The sequence below is a fragment of the Telmatherina bonti genome (genome assembly GCF_933228915.1).
Source record: "Telmatherina bonti genome assembly, chromosome: 7".
NCBI lineage: Eukaryota > Metazoa > Chordata > Actinopteri > Atheriniformes > Telmatherinidae > Telmatherina > Telmatherina bonti.
The window spans coordinates 18,392,933-18,409,523 of NC_136625.1; the positions used below are offsets into that span (position 1 = coordinate 18,392,933).

Below are 16,591 nucleotides of genomic sequence, written 5' to 3' on the forward strand. Positions count from 1 at the left end.
ACTTGCCAAATGTGGCTTTAAATATTTATTTTAAATAAAATCTAAAGAAAATTGATAAATGACATATCTTATTCAAAGTTTAAGCAGCATTTTCTGCCTGTAATTAATTAATGTGGAGATAGTTTTAAATATTTTATCCACATATACAGAATTTAATCTGCTTGAGCTACAGGAGTCCTCCATCCATCTGAAGGGTCACTCAGACTCTGAGGCAATACAAAATTTCAGTTAATTGAATTCATGTCCCAGATTATTTTTTATAACTTTTCTTACCATCACAAAGTAAAACTCCTATGATTTCATTCAGCAGTAAAAATGACGACTGCCTGTTGTGTAGGATGGAACCCAGAGCATCAACATCTTCGTCCTACTTCACTTCAACATTTCCAAGAGTTTAAGCATTCTTCAGCTCATTACTGATTTCCTTCAGCATCATAGTTCTCATTAAGGTTCTATCATGTGGCAACACAGAGCTCTGATAAACCCTTGTACGCTAGCTGCTCAACAACAAACAGACAGATTTAGCTAATCATTAGCCAGTGAACACAGTGGAGCATTTAGCAGCTAAAGAGCCAGATGTTTCCCTCAGGACTTGTGGAGACCAAAATTGAGTTGGAGGAAGAGTGAACACAGAGTTTTATTTACACAAATGCATGAATGAAGCTGGATGTACTTTATAATTAGTTACGTACAGTTAATGGGTGTCCCACTATGACTTACAACTATATATCTAAACCATTTGATCCAACAGATATGAAGAAAGAATGCCTGAAGAGTAAGGTCACTGTTTAAAGAAGGCGTAATATATCAGTAAGTGATAGACACTGACAAAACATAATTTCCAAGTAGTCCTGACTGGTCCTCAGGCATCAGTGTGAAATTTGTCATTTTCTGACACTTGGCCAGGAGTCAAGAGCCAGGAGGTTGCTTCCATAATGCAATGTTTTAGTCTTGCAGGCTCTCTATTGTGCAATCTTTTTTGCAATGCTGGTACTAGGAACCATGGGTGTTACCCATGCTCAAGTACAACTGAGTCACATTAGTAGATTAGTATTTCACAGGTTGACTTCAAATTCTTTACAAAGCTGTCTAAGAGTGATTTCAGCCATGAGTGTTGATGCAGGGAAACATGAAAAGGTGCAGAGCATTAGGTTCTTAAGAGTGAGAAACATTATGATCAAAACACTGAGAAAACTCTTGATTCATGGTCATAAAATGTCAGTGAAGCATTTAAAATGCTTTAAAATGTGTGCATTAGTGTCTTTTAAAGCTTCATCACGAAGGTTTTATAACAACAGCCAAGTGCATGTTATTATGAAGCAAAGTAGCAATGGTGAAGCGAAAGAAGTCAAAATAATTACTGAATGAATGAATGAAAAGAAGGGCGTGAAAAACGGAAGTCCACAGAGATCCTGTGAGAATCCCACCTCTTCCTTTTGACTCTGTTCAGAGGTAGGTTTTTTTTTTTTTTTTTTTTTGGACTGTAGAATGGTATTTCCTGCATTTACACTCAGCACTTTCAGCGCATCAGCAACTTGTCAAATCTACCAGTATGTTTAAGCCTCCAGCCAACTGGGAGTACAGCATTGGACATTCACAGCAAAACAGATTACAGCTTGACTGTTACTGTTTATGATCATGGCCTTCATATTGTTCAACATAAGGATTTAGTCTTTTAGCATAATCTCCTATTCATACATGAGCATTTGAAAAATGTGCTAAAATCTGATTCCAGATTAAATAGTCTGGAAATGCCAAAGGTAGCCTAGGGCAAAATATTATTTCTAAACAAATGTATAGTATGGTTTTCTGCAACTGTTCTTATTTATGTCTTGGACTTCAACAAATGCCACTACTCAAATAGGCTATTTGACAGAATATGTACAATTAATTATAAATAAGACTGTCTTTGGTGTACTGTGTCTACATTACATGATAATGTAAAGACATTATCTAATGAGCCATGTCAAGTGTTAAAAAGTGGGAAACATGTTGGAAAACATGTTAAAACTCAGATGAATATTGTGCTACAAGGATGAACTCCCCGTGATGAACTGGCAACCTGTCCAGGTTGTACCCTGCCTCTCGCCTGGTGATTGCTGGGATAGTCTCCAGCTTCCCCGCAAGCCTTAATTGGACTAAGTGGTTAAGAAAATGAATGGATGGATGAATGAATTCCAACTTTATTTACCTTAATGTTGAAAGCCATTGTGACCAATAAAACTTGACAAGTTGTCAGAAGCAATTTGTAGTTGTTAGCTTGTAGCATTGTTCCATATCTCCTAGGGGTGGGAAAATCGAATCGAAAATTTGATTTTTTTTTTCTTCACAATTTTAAAATCGATTTTTTTTTAACAAAAAAAAAACAAAAAAAAAAAAACACTTTTTTTTTTTTTTTTTTAAATCAAATAAATTTAATTATTCCACAATAAAATGTTTGTCATTTTCATTGGTTTTATTGATCTTTTTACTTGTCTTCTTGGGCATTTTAGCAGCAGAATGATGATCTGGCTACTGTGTTGGTTTTTGAAATCAAGAAAAATTACGAGCAAAAAGAAGTTTTATGAAAATCTTTTTGTTTTTAATGACAAAAATCATTAATATTGAAGAATTTTTAGAATTGCAATTTAAATCGAATTGGCACCCAAAAAATCGGAATTGAATCGAATCGGGACAAAAGCATATCGTCACAGCCCTAATATCTCCACTTTGGTAAAACGTTGGAAACCTTGGAAATAAATCTCGTTAAAAACAAAAGAAGCTTTCCGATGTCTCAAGCACAAGGTGAGATACAAATTTTTTTTTTTTTTTTGCTACATCTAAGCTTTGCCTGTTTACATCCTATCTTTCAAAACTTTCCAATAAAATCTCAGAAAGCACCTTAAAGAAGGTTGGCCAGTTTTCCCTCACCTCACCTGTCAAAATAATACTGTGGGTGATGATCAGATCCTGGCCAAAGAAGCACGTTCAAAAAGCAACAGACCCAGTTTGCACACACACACAAAGCTTATTATTGCAGAAGTACAGAAAATGCTCAGTTTGACGCATTCGGATTGTTTGACAAAAAAGGGATTCAGGCTTGTTACGTCCAACAGGGTGTGTGTGGTTCCTGTAAGAAGCGAGCAGACTGCAAATGTCTACAAGCAAAGTCCATTTAGAGTGTGAGAGTTTAGAACAAAGACATGTAATGCTTGTATTTGTACAGAAAAAAAAAAAAAAAAATCTGTCTGAGCTAATCATCTCCTCTGAATTGTACATTGCAGAGGCGTGTCCTTGAACGAAAGTACACACAAAAACACGCTCCTGCCAGTACAGCCATTGTTGTTCATGGCTCTGACAAACTGGAGACAGCAACGCAGTGTGACAGCTCAGTGTGAATATTATGTAAGGAGGAACATGTCTGCAAGGATACTGTGGAGCCGTGGGATGGAAAGCCTCAATCTCCCCTGGGTGATGTGTACAATCCAGAGACATATTCGACAGCCACCTCCACTGCATCACAGCAGGTGGGTGGCTGCTGTGAAATCGCCCACCATGGGGAACTTTTTCTTTGGGGAGCAGAGTGATGGTGACTGAAAGAAGACACAAACGAAAGATTCAGTACGAGGTTGAATGCTGAGGCCTATATTGGTATTTTTGCATCCTTTTATCTCCAAACTTCACAATCTTTTCAAGAAAACTTCGAGCAGGATCTGATGCACTTTTTTTGCACAGAGGACTAAACGTGGTTGCAGTTGCCGCAGATACATATTTAACTAAGCATCTCAGGCAGTGCGGGAGATGAAATGGTTTGTATGTGTAAGGGAGTGCTCACACGGACTAGGTCTCCATCTAACCAGTAATAATGCTGCCAATGTGTTTGGTCGGTGAATTATTGACAAGAACTTTGTTTTGTTTTTGTCTTTAAGATCCAGGTTTTACCTTAACAGTGTAGAAAATAGCTAAAAAACTTCACTTGTCTATAAAAAGAACATGGAAATGTAGTTCTTGTTTTTTTCCTTTCTATATTGTTTCTATTTCCCTGTGCGTTGCACTGTTTGACCTCAAGATAAACTTGCTGAGACTTTTACTCCTTTAAAGATTAACAGCTGTCGTGAATATTTTGTGCAGAATCTTTCTTACTACAGAATGGACTACAAATGGTTTGAATTTTGCTGCTATAAGATCAGTGTTGATATTTTTGCCCCTTGGCATTGTCTTCGTAAATAGAGGATGCTCCAGATCAGTGATCTACCAGAAAACATCTGCCGTCATTAAGATGCTAACACATGCTGTTGATCAATTTATTCCTGTTTTTCATTAGAAGCTCTAAGCCTGTTCTTTTTCCTTTTAGTTTTATTTGTTTGCTTTCATTCTTCCTTTATTTGTTTCTATACACATATATGTGAAATGTCTAGCATAGGGCTAATTAGGCCACGACCCTGCAATTTCCAATATATCCCAGCTTCAACACACTTGACACAAATGAAACACATCCAACAGCCAATGAAGTTCTGCACAATGCCTCATTAATTTGTGTGAGGTGTGTTGGTGCAGAGATACACTGTCAACCTGCAGGGCTTCGGCCCTCATGCAACTGGGTTGAATAGTGTCAGAGTAGCATATTCATGGTCATTATCGTGACGCAAATGCAGCGCTTGGCGGGAGAATTTTGAATCAGAAAGTTGTTCTACAATGAAAGGCATTGCCATTAGGGGCAGCAGCCTTTTACAGGAGGATTTTGAGAACTGCCGCTTGCAAAAATTGCATGGTAACAGCTGGGAGAACAGGATAAAAAGCCTGAGGTGTTGACCCGACCTCCAAACTTACCAGATCCCACTCCAGTCAAGCATCTAGAGGTTTCACCAGAACTGGCCTGATCCAATAGGGCCCCATTCTGCAACCTACACAACCCAAAAGCTCTGCAATCGGTGCCCTCAGAACAGCCCCAGACATCCTGCATTCATGCCCCACCAGATCCGAGTTGTAACAGGCAGGTGGTTTTTGTGTTGTGTATATCTGCAACTTTAACTCACAAGATGTTATTGCACACACAAGAAATGTTGCAGCCAGGAAACGACAGAAATAATATCACTGTTTACCTCACACCATCAAAGTAAAATTTAGCCACTGCTTCTCTAAGTCAATCATTTCCAGTAGCTTCTATTCACCTTCTTTAACAAGCTGTGCCTTTAGTAGAAATGACTGACCTACTGCTCCGTCTCTAAGTGGAATAAGCTGAGATGAAGTTGGAGGGGATCCTTTTTACAGCCATCTTAACTAAGAGCGGCACCACTTAAAAAGGTCTGAAGTTTAGTGGACTATCCAGCACTCTCCCTTTAGACAACATATCTGCCCATTAATTGATCTATGATGAAAGGTTTCATTTGTGCCCTGCAGCTGTCGTGACAGCGGACTGTAAAAACACTCACAGACATTTTTGACTGGATTAATAAGGAATTTCTGCAGCTCTCTCCTCTAATTCCCACAGAGGAGTTAATTGCATTAGAGCAATGGAGTGAAGGACAACTGGTGAGCTACGTCCGGTGTCTTGTCTCAGCTTCCTCTGCTTGCAGAAATGAGATAGGAGAGGAAGAGGAGGGGGAATGGGTGGTAATGGTGGGTGGTTGTAATACAAAGTAATAAAAAGGCAGAAAAGATCATTCAGGAACAACAGTTTACTCTTTTTTTTGTAACCTGGCCTGTTCAGCATCATCACAGCAGAATGACAGAATGACAGCACTGTATTGTGCTGAACAAATGTACTCTGCCAAGAGGAGCCTTTTTGATAGAAAAATGGAGAAAAAAGGAGAGAAAAAGGGAGAGTAAAACAAACAGTAGAAAACAAGTCGTAGCTACTGCAACAAATCCCAGGGACCACCCAACCCCACCAGGCACCTGCCCCCTGAACATGAGTCATGGACAGAACCCAAGACCCCATTACCCCAGGGCAGGCCGGGCCAAACACCAGGAAAGGCAGGGCCAGCCTCCCACTGCAGGCCAGAGCCCCCATTAAGCACTCCAGAGACCGCAATGATCAGTATAGTCAGTCAAATAAAAGAAATCTTAGAAATATGTGTATGTATGTATGTATGTATGTATGTATGTATGTGTGCATTAGCTTTTTAAGGATGTAGAGCCTATTGGCAGATTAGAAGTTAGTTGAATCCAGATATTAACCAAAAAAATAAAAAAAAAATAAAAACAATAGTAAAAAAAAAGATTACCAGAGCCTTGGATGTCTTGATGGTACTGTTACAGCAGGATGTTCCACTGACATCCTCCTGGCCTTGCAAAAAGACTTTGCCACATTATGGTAGGCATTATCGGAAACCTCATGACTAGTTGAGGAATTACGGCAGTCGCGATGAGGAAAAATATGGGTTCATTGGACGGAAATGATAATAAAGACGAAGCTGCAATCAAAACAAAGGCCAAACTGAATGTGTTATGAGAGGACATCCAATAGAGACAGGAACAGAGCCAGGGAAAAGAAAGGAATTTTTTTTCAATCTTTACTCCTAAGTAGTAAACAACTAACTCATATCTGTCTCTGTCAACCTCTAATAAGGAGGTTTTAACAGCATACTCACTTTTTTGTAATAAGGATTTGAGCCAGCACACAAAGGCAGGCTTATCGTATATATTACAAATGGTCGGTAAGCTGCATTTTGGTAGATTTCTGCTTCACTGCCTCTTTCCATGTGGATTTCCTGTACCAGCAGCTGCTGACTGTGGCTGTTCTGTTGGACCATACCTTCTGCTCAATGCTTCATTTCCTCCCTCCCTCCTCCTACTCTCCGCTCCCTGCATTTGAGTCTAATTTTCCTCCTGAAGCATGTTTCCTCCTCTGTAGTTTCTCTTGATACGTCCCTCCTTATCATCATGCTTTTCTTGGCGCAATTCAATTTAAGTCAGAAGGGAGAAACAGGGTCAAAACCACATTGATTTAAAACTCTGAAAAATGCAGACTTCACTGAGAAAGGTCAAAGCACAAACCTCAGATCAGTGGTTAGGTTACCTACAGCAGCAACATAAGGTTAGGGGTTATGCAGAGCATCGACTGTATCGTTTCAACAGATACAGAGTAATATTCTCAGAAAACAATTGGACCTTTAAAGTCGGGCTCTACAACATACTGAACAATACGGCTATCACAATTATCAACATTACAAAGATATTTTGACATGAAATAGGATAAGAATATGTGCTTTCCACTGGGGGAAGTTCTGCAACCAGCATGTAAAGGTGAGCTGGAAGGATGCAACCCTGGTTAATACACCTAAAATTAGCACTTTATGTTGAAGTATTTGTTTCTAATTTGCAAGACATATCATATAATAATCAGCAATGACATTACATATGGCATCTTCTCTAACATGCAGTCTATTTTGGATGATTAAGAAAGGGAATCCAATTAAATCCTTGTAAAGGTAGACTGTTTGTGCCACAATAGCTGGGAAAGAGACGCTTTATAATTTATTCATTCAACACAGTCTAAATTTTTTTCAAAACAGTGTTACTATTTATAATTCCCTCCCTTCCTTTGCATATCTAAAGGCTACAATCTACCAGGTACATTTTCAACAATTCTGCCTTATAAATTTCTCTTATAATGAAAAATGACACAGATTACGTAAAAATACAAAGCTCTCATGCAAAATGACACTTTTGCTTAAATTTAGGTTCTGCCTATTCTTATTTATTTATTTATTTTTACTTAGGTTAAGTTAAGTACTTAGGTGATGCTTCTAATTTTATTTAAAATCAACACAGGAAAACTCCAATTTCTTCAGTCACTTTGGCACTGCTGATGAGTTCAAACATGACAAAACCTGTAAGCATGTTGACGATCGGAAACATGGAGAGGCTCAGGAATCCAACCACATTTACACAGGTTTGGAAGGCTCTCCAATCAAATAAAATCATCTTTTTTTTTCTTTTTTTATTAATAAAGTGTTTTAATGCCAAAAAAGTCCTTTACACAATATAAATCATTTCTGAATATTAAAATAGAACAAGTCTTCACCCACGCGGATTCAAAAACACTTACCTCATTATACAATGACACATACAAACATGGACATGTACACCCCCAAAAGTTCTCCATAGGCCTAAAGATTCAGCAAATCAATATCCTATTAAATAGTTTTTGGGAACAACATGGGTTGCTCTGTTATTAAACAGAAAAAAAAAAAATTTTACTTTTGCAGTTCTGTTATTGACAGTTATTGTCACATGTTGCTCGCGTGGCTCCTTCATGCTGTGAGGAAACTATCCAGGAATTGTCCAGAAACATTTCATTTAATTTAAGTTTGGTTTTACTTTTTGAGTGGCAAGCCTCAAGATAATTTCATGTGAACTCATGAAGGGTTGTAGCTAGATAAAGACACAGTCCTCCTGTGCATGAGACAGGGGACAACATGGCCTCTTCCTTATGACAGGAAGACCTTCATCTGAACCAGACCCAGTGAGGGTTCCATCTGTCTCAACCAGTTGGAGGGAGAGCGAGAGAAAAACAAACATATAAACAATACATCAGGGATACGCGTTGTGCGAAAGGCAAAATAAGTCAAAAATTAAAGAAGCAGAAGAAAATGACAAATAATTAATATAGGCTGATGTCAACCCCCAGCAGAACAAAAATAACATTTTCGGCTGTGCCGTGATGGATGCATCCTCAAAAAAAAAGAAAAAAAAAAACGGAAAGTGAACAGATGACCTGGAAAGGGACCCGTTGTATGTGCCCAGAGCACGGAGTGGATGATTAGGACATGTCCCTCCAACAACATATAGAAAAACAATGCTGACAAAACACAAAATCACAACACTAACAGTAGGGAAAAATAAACAATTCAGGTCAGCAATAATAACAACCCCCGGGTTATACACTCAATCGGTAGATGTGGGAATGGTCCGTCACCTTAGAGCACCAACTAAACAACACTGAGACAGAGAAGAACACCACCTTCATGCTTCAACAGCCTTTAAATGACACGTCTGATGGCAAGATGCAGCAAGATGGCATTTTCACATTAATACAGCTCACTGAGGGTCACAAGGACGCTCGTTCTGACAGATTACAATATCTGCAGCTGCGCGAGGGACGTCAACCAGCTGACCTGACTCACACTCATCTGTGCTGTGTATTCACACTGCTTTTTCCCTCCTCTGCTGCTTCCATTTGTCACTTCCTATTACACTGATTCAACTTCTCTATCAAGAAGCAGCCCTGCATTGTGTCAAGCTGACTTCTGTTCTATAAGAGTGTTAACCAACGTATCTCATTAGAAAATGTGACTGCTTGTTCTTCATTTACCAAGGAAGGCATCGTCGTTCTCCCCTGCTGACATTGTGCTTTGATGCTAAAAATACAAAAGAAATCAACTAGAAAAATATGTAACTCACACACACACACATTTACATATACATACTTACATATATACATACATACACACACAGACACATGTATATATATATATATATATATATATATATATATATATATATATATATATATATATATATATATATATATATAGAGAGAGAGAGAGAGAGAGAGAGAGAGAGAGAGAGAGAGAGAGAGAGAGAGAGAGAGAGCCCTGCTGCAATTTTAACCTTGTAAACATTCAGTAAGATGTTTATGTTTTGAAACAAGGTAAATTTAGCCTTTAATAGCAGAGATTTTTGGTGATGTAAGACAACTTTTAAGTTTTTACAAAGCATGCTGGAACCCATTCTATATCCTTACTGGTTGGGGCAGTACAGGTCATTTGCATGTATTGAGAGAAATCAATGAAATGAAAAGCGATTACAAGCTAGAGGTTTAAACAGTAGAAGTTAGAGTTACTGTAGTTTGCTTTTTGTAATGAAGATGTTGGACATGAAATCTTCATTCTATGTCTGTGTCTGCCTGATTCCTTCAGCCGTACCCAAAGACATTAACCTACAACCTCATCAAACAAAAGAATTTTTTGTAGTCTTCATATTTAGATCCTTCGCCAAAAACTGATGACTCGATTACTTATTTTAAAGCCACACTCCCAATCTTGCTCACATTTTTGCACTTTGATCCCTCCTAATGGAGGCTAATTTGGCATCTGTCTTGCATCCTGCCTCTTCTCTGAGCTCTCCCCACCCAGTCAAAGTCAATACCATGTTGCCTTTTAATCTGTCTATTGCTCTTTCACTTTCTGTCTTTCTGTTTTACACTTTCCAGAGTAATGTCCATCTGGGTTTCTTTGCTGGATTAACCATGATGCTCATCCAAAACAGCCTCTGTGCTGATTTCCACTTGCAGGTGTGTGTGATACAGAGCCATTTGCAGGCTTTATATTCGCTGTGTACATAGGTAGATATGCATTGCCTCCCAGTAGCACCAGACTGCATTATGAAAGGTTGGCTGTCACGTTAGCACTGTATCATAAGTGGCAGAATTGCATTTAAAGGAAATGTGGTTGTAGCTGAACTAAATGGGTTTTAAGTTCAGAGAAGCAAGACGTGATGGATTATACAAACAGGGATAATAACACACACCACTTGGCAGAGAATCATTAAAAGCTTTCACTTTGTTGTGTTGTTGCTGGGGGTGTAAAATGATGAGCTACAGTAACAGATTCTGCCAATACCCCAAAAATCACCACTGAATAAATGTTATGAGTTGATTGACAAGTCTCCCAAAAATGATTCAGATGCTGGTTCGAGCCTCGGCTTGGGGGATGTTTGAACAGCTGCCTTTCTGTACGGAGTCTGCATATTCTCTCCGTATCAAATACCAGTAAAGTCCGAAGCTACTAACATGCTGAATAACTATTCATACTACCGTTATTTTCAAAGTCGATCCATCCTCTTCTCTCGGTGTCTTCACTAGTTAGAATGACAGGAATAATTAAAAGCATAAAGAACAAGCAGCCCAAAGTTTGATGACTGGACCTGATGAAGGCGTGTGACTTATTGTATCTCAGGTTTGTTATTTTCAAAGTTTTTCATCCCAAAATAAACCAGATCCTTATGTAATAGGAAAAATAAAACACGTGCTGCTGCGGTTGCATGTGTTCATGATGCTGGCTCAGGCGCCCCTGCAAGTCACCGCTGGGAGATCTTTAGAGAGGAAGAGGGGGGGGCAAGAGGGCAAGGAGAGGAGAGATGGTGTGTGTGTGTGTGTGTGTGTGTGTGTGTGTGCATGCATGTGGTGGAGGCACTAAAGCCTTTGGGATAGGAACAGTGTCTGCCTCAGGCTATTGCTGTCACTTCAGAGAGGGGTGTTGGATGAGGATGCTGAGAAAAGAAAAACCCTCCATCTCTTATCTTCTCCCTCAGTTACATCCCCACCTTTTATAAGGGGATGGGGTGGGGGTTAAGTGTCACTGGCAGTGGTGGAACTGGCATGTGTCCTCTCCATTGCAAATGGGAACCACACTGAACAGCAGGGACAGCTTTTCCCCAGGCTGGTATTAAGCTGGCAGGACCCATTTCAGGCAGTAGCCATGGTCTGTGGCATCAAAACCAGCATAAAGAAAGAAATTGCTGGAGGGGAGCAAGCAAAAAGAGATGTGAAGAGCTGGAGGGATGGAGAGGAAGACAAATAGAGAGAGGGGAAGGTGGTTAAGTTGAGAGCAGAAGGCGTGAAAGAGCAATTTACTCATTTAGTGGATGCTCCTTTTTTCCAGAGCAGCTTTCAGAGAGAACACAGATAAAGGCTGGTGGACACATCAGCAGTTCAAACACATGAACTCTGCCACCTTCTACCAACACAGGGAAAACCAGAGGCCGCCTTCAAATCTGCCGTGCACTCTGATGTATGCCACCACTCTATTATCTCTTCGTTTCTTCACCCTTGTCCTCCAGTTATTTTACTAAATGCACAAAGACTGAGACTGGTGTTCATATGGTTCACATCACCCGGGACTTCATTCTCCTCTCTGTATGCTACTACAGGACGTATATGTGTAAGCTTATAAGTCTAAACACAACAGCTAATTAGCCCTTCTACATTTTTCTGGGTGGGAAATGAAAACGACAGAAGCCATTCACCTTGCATAAAAAATTCAGGCCGCCGTGCAAAGTGAATAGTTGGTAATATCACACAATAGACAAGCTATTTTACTGTTTTGTTTTTTTTAAAAAATAAAATATTTCTTATCAGCTCAAAGCAGAAGATCAGCCTGTGAAGGGCAATTTGCTCCGCTGCGGCTTGCGCTTGCTGGTCCGTCCATGCAGAGGTGAGTCATTTAGCTCAATGAGATACAAGCAAATCAGATGCTGCAGTTTTTCGTTTACAATCAACAGCTACGGAGGCAACGTTCATGATAAAGTCAATGGCTCTGTGAGTTAAGGGGTCACTAATCTTAGAGATTCATCCAATTCAGAAGACCAGAAATTCTTGTATGAATAATCATGTAAGATCGAGGTTTTTCAGTGGTGGATCAGAACACACGACACTGATGGTCTGTGGAGAAATTGGTGCAAAGAGGGGGGGTTGCTGCATTCATTAAGAGAGTAACGCGACAAGACACATTACAAACCCCCTGAAAAATTTAAACCCTGCTTTGCTTGATACCCGCAGCTATGAGGGTGCACCCATGCACCATCTCATTCAAACAACTTGTCTAAATGTGTTTTCAAGGGCGTTTTCCATCTGAATGTTCAGGCAAGTGCTTTAAAACAAGCCAGCCTTGAAAAAGACTCTAGATTTTGGGTCAGAACACAAACCATCAAATGAAACACAGCACAGCCTTCGCTTTCAGCTACATTTAAGTGTTTTCTGCCACTGTATTTATTGGAAAACCAAACTTGAGGTTTTTATTCCATAAGCCTTTGCAACAAATGAGGCGACAAGGACAAATTGAAAACTGAATTATGTCAACTTCTATCTTGTATTTGTAAAAATCACATATTCAAAGATAAGTGCAAAATGTGGTAAAAAATGCTGTATGAAGTCATTTTTGAGCAAAAACAGAAAATGAAAACATGTTTCCTGCTCTTCAAAAGATGAAATAATGATTTAATGCGAGCATCTCAGCTGTAGTTTGTTCTCTACATGGAGCAAAATATCTTTGTTTATTTCACTTCACTGTTCATTTGCTTGATCTAATGTTCAATCGCAAGGTTCAACTAATGTCTTGAAGTTCCGCCTCCTTTATATTAACACTATTTTGTTTTCCTGGTTGTGACCTGAAAATCATTCAGAGACGAATAAATTAAAGGATCTCAAAGTCCGAAAAGGCACCCAGAGGAGAGAAAAATGAGGCGATTGGAGACTTTTCTGAAGAGCTACGGGCAAAAATAAAAAGGTTTATCTTTTGCAGAAGTTTGTTGGGCACTTAGAAGGTCAGAAGGGGGTGATATGTGTTAATCCTGCGCATTACACTGAATTCAATTTACCATTTTACTTAGTTAAAAACTCACAAGTCAGCTAAACAAAGACTAAACCATACAGTTGTATCAGTTCAAAAATGACACTCTCATTACTTATTTAGTCAAAAATCTCTTTCCTTGTTACATCATGATTGTTTTAAATTGCACAGAAAACCTTGTGATTGGCTGGTGTAGTTTCTGCATGTGTGGCTTTCCTAGCTTCACGAATAATAATTATGACATGCAAAATATGAGTATTAGGACTAGTCTTGCATGGTATTCCACAACCGAGTAGCATCATGGTGGTTATTTCTATATTTTATATTCAGAGCAGCTTTAACTGGGTGAGTCAATCAAAGCATCAAGTTGAGTTAAGTTTCAATTTGAGATTATATAGAGTCCTCAAACTGACTCAAACTGAGGTAAGTTTTCTTAACTGTTGTCTACCCACATAATATCACATTTTTGTCAGTGCTAAAAGAGAGAGCAGAGAATATCTTTGGGAAATCTTGAATGGCTTTTTGTAGTTTCAGTCAATTCATCTGCCATCCAGCGAACCTACAGATGGATTTCTTTTATCGTATCTTAAAGGATGCTGACAAAAAGCTGTAATCTTTTAAATGCTGCTTTTCACAGTCCATTTTTTAAAAAACAAAAAAAAGATTTTCTCAAAAGGCTATTTTCAGTTTTCTTCTAAGGCTGTAAATCTGAGAGGGAGAAGATAAGCTTCACGGTGTGAGGGCGACAACAAGACAGAGAAGAAAAAAAAAGAAAACAGAGAAGAAAGAACACAGATATAGTTGTTATAGTTGTAGAAGAAGAAATGATGTGGCATCATGTCTGTGAAGAGGTATACAGCTGAGTGGGTTATTTGAGCCCAGTTTCCTGATTGCAAATATAAATATTCATGCTGCTGAAATAAATTTTCTGTTAAAGCTGGTTTGATATGAGTTGTAAAGAAATACAAAAGCGACATTTCCAGTTGGCTCATGTGACTGATGAGCATAACCTGTGATTACTGAGCAGATAAAATAGAAAGAATGAATTCTCTGCTAACTTTTTAACGCTTTTAGCTTCATGTTTTTAGTTTCCAAAGCATTAGGCACATTTGCTGCATTATTAGAGTTGTTGTTGTTAATAGTGAGATTATCTATTCACAGGGTAATTAAACAAAATCCAATTCTGGCGAGCGAATGAGCAGAAAATAAATTAAACTAATTGCCCTCTAAGTGCTTTAACACAGACTTAAGCAGACTTAACTCATTTTTCTGTCAACCTGTCAAACAACTATTCTTCTCCCAGATTTGATTTCAGGCAGCATCCACAGCAATATCATTAGTGAACTCCAGCAAGTCATTAACAGCTGAATGAAGCGCTTTAAAAGGTTAATTTATTTGCTAATCATTCTCCTTCTCTGAACAATTATAATAAATCATCTCTGCCGCGAAGAACTTCAGTCACTTTTCAGCTCAGATGCTTAATTTTGCTGTTGAAGTCTCCAGCAGATGCAGAAATAATGAATAATGCGTTAAAGTGCATGTTTGTGTGCAGTTGTAAAAGCGTATGCATGCATTGCTGTTGGTGGTCTGGCAGGAGATTATTTCAATAAAATAACAAAATTAAGTTTAACACAGAGATATGGAAGACTCTAGGTTTTATTCAATGCTACAATGTTCATGCATCTAGACTTCTGCAACTGTCCTTCCTTTTAATACATCTCATCCAGTCTATTATGTAGGATAATGTCACATTTTATTGGAGCAAAACCCCTAGCAGAGCCGGCAGCTCAGCCTATGTAAGTTCTTTCACACTCACCTGTTGTAAATGTCATCATCCTCCCCTCCCCAGCCCCAGTACTCGTTTGGAAAGCCATTGATCTTCAGAAACTGTTTTTTACTGAGGCCTGAAACTCCTCCGAAGTAGCCTGCGTAGGGCAGCCTGCAGGAGAGGAGGAGGGAAGACATGAGGCAGATGTGGGAGGTGAAACCAGGGAAATGTAATAGGGGAAGCAGAGGAGCGAAGGCAACAAGAAGAAATTCCATTTCAAAGGATCTACATGCATATTCTAGATGAATATATAACTAAAAATAACTTTGGTAAACAAGAGAGATCTTCCGTAGGAAATCTGACAGTCTCACTTGTCTAGTTTTCTAAATGTTAATCCCTCAATCAAAGGACTAAATTGTGGATAGCATGAGGAAATCGTCACGAGAGAACTGGAGATTTCACAGTGGGTTAAGTAAACACCAAATCAAACATCATGTTGGCATGTTCATCTTTAGTCAAAGAAAAATCCTCTTTCTACTGCTCTGTTTACAACATTATTGCAAATGTGCATTTCTAACCTGGTCCGGAGCACCAGTCTCAACGCATTGCAATCTGTTCGACCCTCTTAAGATAAACCATGGCTTTTTACTGGTTCAATCAGCTGGACGACCATTCAGCCCCATTTTTGACATGATTTTTGTGACATCTGTGTTTTAGAGTCAGTCAAAGAGTTCATAGCCATTGAGCTTGCTGTTTGACCACAGTGACAGTAACATGAGTAGTGTGAAGATGTCAGGTGCATTTCCTGTAAACGAGGGCCAACCATCCATCAAAATCTAATTAGGTAGCGCTCTATTTCATGTGACACTGTGATCCATGACTGACTAATACAACAGAAATTGCTGCTACTTTATGTACACGACCGGAAAAAATTATTATATTATTATTATAGGACAGAAACAATCTTCTAAATTTGTAAAAGTAAAATGTCCAAAAATATAGGTAACTTTTGTTTTTGTTAAGTTTTTGGGCACACACGTCTTTGTGTTTTATTAATTTGTGGTTGTCAATGGACCTTTAAACACAAAATCCTGTTAAAGTAGCGTGATGCATTTACAGGAGTTTTGTTTTCATGGCTTCACAAATTACACTTGAATGAATCTCTCAAGAGCTTCTGTCCATCAGACCTTTTACATATTGTGCCATTGATGGTTTTAAGTGGACAATATTTGTGTGACTTGCCACTGTAGGTGGATAATCCATATTCCTCTCTAATCCACTCAAGATGTGGAAGGGATTGTGGAAAGAAGCACAACACTGAATAGGCCTCTGGAACTGATTAATAAGCCAAGTTGCACAGAAAGCTTTTAATTAGGACTTTTCCCATGTATGAATGGTAAACTAATGCTGTGAATTCATTTCCTAATTGATGAAAACACCGAGCTTTTATACTGGGAGACGCGTGTTTGTACACAGTAAACAAAAGGGG

General features: G+C 38.8%; 1 protein-coding gene across 1 annotated transcript in view; it reads right to left on the minus strand.

The window, feature by feature from the left end:
- b4galt2 (UDP-Gal:betaGlcNAc beta 1,4- galactosyltransferase, polypeptide 2) overlaps window positions 1-16,591 on the minus strand; it is a gene marked incomplete at its 3' end in the record, with an annotated part of 171,025 nt that overhangs the window by 22,941 nt on the left and 131,493 nt on the right. The window contains exon 5 of the mRNA XM_079243375.1: window positions 15,151-15,273. Within this exon, the coding sequence (XP_079099501.1) occupies window positions 15,151-15,273 (123 nt within the window). The remainder of the gene's footprint in view (window positions 1-15,150; window positions 15,274-16,591) is intronic.